General features: G+C 40.1%; 1 protein-coding gene across 2 annotated transcripts in view; it reads left to right on the top strand.

Annotated features, from left to right (window-relative positions):
• Positions 1-4,308, top strand: part of GORASP1 (golgi reassembly stacking protein 1) — an 86,795-nt gene extending 82,487 nt beyond the window's left edge. Inside the window, exon 9 of one of the 2 annotated variants that reach the window (XM_069211080.1) lies at positions 2,921-4,308. In XM_069211080.1, coding sequence (XP_069067181.1) covers positions 2,921-3,138 — 218 coding nt within the window. In that variant the 3' untranslated portion in view covers positions 3,139-4,308. The remainder of the gene's footprint in view (positions 1-2,920) is intronic. The other variant, XM_069211081.1, reaches the window with a different exon arrangement.
• Positions 4,309-6,000: the final 1,692 nt, after the last annotated feature.

The raw sequence follows: 6,000 nt of genomic DNA on the forward strand, positions 1-6,000 counted from the left end.
CTAAAGGACGGCCCGTGAATGTTATATAGGATAAAGCTGCTTTCATGTTTGCAGGAGTTCATATGGGCAGCCTTATGCCTACGGTGGGATCCACAGAATTATTGAGTAGAAAAGCCTGCTGTGCAAAAAATAAACTTAAATTACATGCAATGCCACAAGCACATCCCACTCAGAAGGAGACTTCTATGGTCGTCTTAGGGAAAATTCCTATGGTAGACCTATAAAGCTGCTATATTGTCAACGCCACACAAGTTGACCCAATAGCACTGAGTGGACAGCCAAGTCCACTAAGAGGCTTTAGTTAGCCAGACAGTTCTAAAAAATGTCAGTCCTCTGCACAATGTGCTCAATGGCCACCACTTACGAGAGGATCTGCTTTACACATTAGCGGCTCCTTTATTGAGGGTACACTGGCAACAAAGCTCCACCTCTCCATATCATCATACCTCACTGTGTATGGTACTTATTACATAGTGCAGCTTTTACATGAAACAGCACTCAATGATTGTTTACATGTGAAAGCTGCAATATCTCCTTTCACCAGAAGAGTGCGCCGCTGCGCTGTATTTTGCATGTCAGGCGTGGGCTTGTACAGCCCGTCCTTACAGTAGTAGTGCTGAAGTGGTGCTAGACAGTGCAGCATCTCAATCCCCAAGTTACCATTATCTGTCAGTTATGTGTCCTTATGCCACATCAGAGGCCACGATAAAGAAAGGACAGCCTCCCATCCTGTCTGAGTTTCTGATTGGGGAAAGGTTGTGTGCCTTGCTCCTACACCTTTCGATCTGAGATTTTGGGAATCCTAAAATGCATGTCGAGAACAGCCTCATACGTTTACCCATGGTATTTATTGTGTGTGAGTGAGAGCATGGTATGTTTGTCTGCTTACAGTCACACATCACATGTTTCATGGAAGTGAGGGTAGGAGTCCCAGACGTTCCTCCTTATTTTAACAAGCGTCGCTGGCGGCGCGAGGCTGGTGAGGTCGAAGCTGCCTGGGGTTTACAGCAGCGCCGAGCTGGGAGGCTAGGACAGATCTTATGTGGCAAGCAGGGCAGCTCAGCGTATGCTTAACGCCCTTGAAGGGGCACTTTGAGTTACTAAAGGGACCAGAAAGGGTTTTTACTGCCTTATGACGATGCACTGTATAGGGTGAGGAATAGGCAATCCGAAGGGAAGCTTCCTATCGCCTCAGGCTCCGGTGTGAAGAGTTAAGAGCATCACAACAAAGCTTTGCTTACTGCTCCCTGTATATAGGCTGTAAGAGGCAAGGAGCATGGGCGATCTGTGAATTAAAAGCAGCCCTGCGAATGTTTAATTACGCTCTCAATATTAGAGAGGTGTTTACTGCACCACTGCACGGACTCTTCTGGCATTGCGTTTCTTACCAGCTTCCGATGCGTTAATTCTGAAAGAAACTGCCCATGCTGTTCCCCTCACGCCTTACAGGTAGTTTCTACGAGGTGACATGGCTCCTCTAAGAGCCTGCTCGATGGATCAGAATTTTATCGGCATAAGAGCAGCAGAGGTGGGCGAGCCAAGAAAAAAAAATAGGGAGAGCTGATACGACCCTGATTTGCATGCTAGAGTATGATAGTGTTTTAAAAAAACTGTGGCATTTTTCCCACGGTAGACATATAAAGCTGCTACCTGGTCGGAGTGAAATTCTTTCTTGTGGTAGACATATAAAGCTGTTTGACGTTGTGCAATTCAGCCAAAAGATGGGTATCTCTTACTACTGTCACGTCATAGGTGAATGATTTGTCTTTCGTTCTTGGCGCACGGAGTTAGCGCATGGGTGGCGAGCAGAAGAAAAATGGAAGCTTGGTTTGTTATGCGTCAAGAGGGTCAAAGAATATCTCAAGCTAAGCCAGGCCTTCAGTGGCTCACTCACAATCTAGATGTTTAGCTCCGTGTAAGAAATGTGATGTAAAATGCTCCATTTGGCTCTTTAATAAAAAATAAATAAAAAACTTTTTTGGGGTGGAGAACCCCCTGCTCCCGGAACCCACGTAAAGACATTTAGCTCCTTCTTTTCGCTGTCTTGCTCAGTCAAAATCGATCACTTTCTAAATTCGGCAGTCGCTATTTTTTTGTGCAAAGCCTGGAAATAAAATGCATATCTTTGACGTGTAGTGCCCCAGACTGATTAGTGCAGCTGTGTCATGCTTATTACAGTGGAGTTCTGACGTAACAGTGCCTGCTGCTAGAGCCAGAAACCGAGGTGAGAGGCAGGTCAGCTCACTGAGCATTACTGAAGCAACTGAAAATTGTTTCCTTTCTTATGCTGTTTTTCAATCACAAGCAGAAAAAACATGCTTTTTTTTTTTGTACGCCTTAGATAATTATAGAACGTTTAAAGTTTGAATCTTTATGTATGTTCCTACGCATTCCAAGCTACTGCAGCCTTTTTCTTTTTTTTTTAAACTGACTTGTTTTGAACTGTTTCTAACAGGTTTTTGATGTGATTAATTTTGTACTAGATGTTTTTTTTTTTTTTTTTTTTTTTAATTCTTCATGTGTGCAAACGTGCTTTCATTTGAAAGATAAGCACCAAGGTTTTAAGTGGTTTGTGAGAAAGGTAATGGTGACCATGTATTATATGAGATAAAGAACCCGCAGGCGCTGATAACAAAATTGCAACTCAAATTTGAGTTTCATAACCATATAAAGGAACGCAGCCTTTGACTATGTTCCTCTTTGTGGTTATCGAACTCCTCTGTGACTTGCAATATCCTTATGTACGGCAGGGGATACTTTATCCCTTATAGAATGTGTGACATCATGGATGGCCCATTTAATATTGTGCTTCTTCAAATGCATTAGCTTATAAACCAAATTGTGGCAGTTTATGAAGGTGTGACCATAACTAAGTTTCTTTGAAACTACTAATTTTGTTTGGTTTATATACATTTTTCAGATCCCTCTGCGTCTTCTCTTCCAGAAGAGTCCCATGATGTGTTTCGAAACTCAGCAGTGTCTTTTACTCATCTGAACAGCACAGATTCCAAACCGGATTTCGAAGTGGAGAACGCTGCTCAAGATGGAGCTGTACACCAGACTGATCTTTCTTTAGCAGATGATTTACGGACAAGGGAAGATGCTAATCTGCAGGCAGAAGAGGCAAAGCAAGAGTAGCAAACCCTTGTGCTATGTTTGACTACACGTGCAGCATTTGTTTTAGATACGAAAGAAATAACTAACGTAGTGTTTTTCGTTTTTTCGTTTTTTTTTTTTTCTTTTACTTAGTTTTTCTTTGGGAGCAGGTTACAGAATCTTGAAACACTAGTGTTAGTTTTTAGAACTGTTGACCAGATGGTAGTGCACGTTTGCCCTTCGAGCCTTTTGGTGAGCAAAGGGAACGCATTGAGGGTTTATCTGCCAGCTCGTGCACTAGAAGTTTGACCATATGAGAGGCAAACGGCCACCCCAGCTGCAGCCTGATTGGTCATTTTTTCAACTTCAGTTTGGCTAGTAATCCTCGTTTATAAACTTAAAATGTGGAGTGGTTAAATAGTGGTTATACCTGCAAGTAATGGCTGCGATTTAAGGTCTCACTGCTAAGCAAAATGCAGCATTACATTACCTAAAATAAGGTATTTATGTGGCATTATCAACAGTAACACTTTCTCCATTATGTGACAGCTCTGCTGAGTTGCTCTTCAAACTCTTGGTTTAATGTGACATTTGAACTGAACAGCCTTACCCACTTCATCTTTACTGCTAATACTTGCTCTCTTTGTCTTGGCCCTTTTTTCTTGTAATTGTGTATTATGTATGCCTAAGGGTCAATTTACTTTAAATTTATGGATAAAGTTTAAAAAAGAAAAAAAGAAAAAAAAAAAAAGTAAATGAACAATCCGAAGAGCTGTTTTGAAGCATTGCATTGGCTGAATCTTTCTGTACGTTTTTCATTTCCAGCAAGGAATTTAAATGACCCTTTTTTGAAGGCTGAAGTTCATTGAAAGCCTCATCTTTGAACTAACAAATGGTTTGAACAGGTCGACTGTATTAAACATGAGGTAAAAATTGTTTGCTATGGATTTCATCTGAATGTTTTTTAATTATGGATTTTTTAAAAATAACGGTGTACATTTGAGGTACAAGATTATGAAGGTGCATCAAGTAGCATTTTATTAACTTGGTTAAAGAATATTTTTGATAATTGCTTGCGTGACTGGTGCGAATAAATTTGTGATTTTTAGTCACTGGGATGGCCGTGTAAGCTAATTTTATGAAATTGTTTACAAAATGCTTGAGACACTTTAATACTCTGCTCAATAAACATGAGTGAAGTTGACACTAAAACATTTCTGGAGTCATTTCTTGAAATTTCCAGATTCATTGATTTTTATTCTTAAAGGTGCATCAAAATGCAAAGAAATTCCAGCATAGGTGTATGTAACAATACCTTTCACAAGAAAAATCATTTGATGTGCAACCAGTTAGCGTTAGTGTCTTATCTGGAAATTTGAATTTTAATCCTTGGTTGGTGTTGATGTCCTTAAAACTAGAGCACGGCTTGCCACAGGCATCTCACGGTTGCTAGAATGCAATTTCATCCTGTTACATTTGTTCGTCTTGAGTTAGTTTCCTGACCTGGTTGTTTTAATTAGGTTGTTGAAGATAGCTGGGATTTGCTCGGAAGGACCCGATCTTGGAGTGGAAATAGGTAAGAGTGTTTAAATTTAGGATTTGAGTCACTCTGAAACAGTAATTGATTAGGAACAGCTCCTGCAGTATCTAAGCAGCAACAACCAGGCCTATAGTAATTACATCAACAAACTGTAAAGTAGAACACTAAGCCCTATGATGTGAAGCATAACTAACTAATTACAATGCTACTGTTTAGTGCCATTCCCCTGCCCCCTCCCCAGCCAGGTTTCACTATAGATAACTGTTCTCCTGTCTGGCTGATTTGGAAGTCTTAACATGCTTTCCATCCTAGCAAACTGGTTGGCAATTGCCTCCCTGCTGGAAAGAAAAGGAAACCGTTCTCTAACATCCCAACTGTTGGAACACGTTTCTATTCTATTTCTTTCTTTATTTCGGCCACTTACCGCCATATAAGATTGTTATTAAAAAATAAATAAAAAATCAAAAGATGTGCAAAAATCGCAATTCCATGGACTGTATAGTAATCAAGAATTGGCAACATTAAAAAATTAAATCTGTTCAACATGAAACAAGGTCAAATGCAGCCAACCATCAGGTGATACAATCAGTAAACAAATCCTCATCGTAACCGTGCACCATTCCTACAAATTCAAAACAATATCCCCATGATTGCCTAGTTCCCAAAAGTCAAAGCATTTTTAATTTACAACAATTCTTAATGCTCATCTCAGGGGTAAGATTAGTCCCCTGTAATCATATATCTTGACCGCCAATCTACATATGAATAACTAGCCTCAACGTTAGCTTATTAAAATAACTGCAATCCTCTCATAAGGACGATTGATCCACACTAAACATGTATCATAGTCTCCAAGCTTTATAAAAGTATTTAGACACAGCATACACATATAAATCTGTACTCTCTTGTAGTGAAAATTCTGAGGAGGCTTACAAAATTCCTCTCCTCATTTTCTAAACACAGGGACCAGGCCAGATTTCTTAATGCCTGTGTATGCGGGGCAGAAGAACATAAAGCATGCTACTGTTTCGAGAGGAGATGTGCAGCATGAGGAAATTGGAGATATTCTTGGCTGCACTCTCCAAATACCTCTTTGCTTATTCACAGGTAACATGCCATAGTGAAATTTCAAATATAGGGATCTCACCTCAGGGGGCTCTGTTTTTTCAAGAACTTCTTCAGGGTAAGTCACACACAATCCAAAATCAGCCTGTGCCCACCCTCTGGTAGCTTGGCACGAGCAGTCAGGCTTAACTTAGAAGGCAATGTGTAAAGCATTTGTGCAATAAATCATACAATACCATAATATAGCACCACAAAAATACACAACACAGTGTTTAGAAAAATATATAATATTTATCTGG

Source organism: Pleurodeles waltl, chromosome 10 (assembly GCF_031143425.1).
Source record: "Pleurodeles waltl isolate 20211129_DDA chromosome 10, aPleWal1.hap1.20221129, whole genome shotgun sequence".
NCBI lineage: Eukaryota > Metazoa > Chordata > Amphibia > Caudata > Salamandridae > Pleurodeles > Pleurodeles waltl.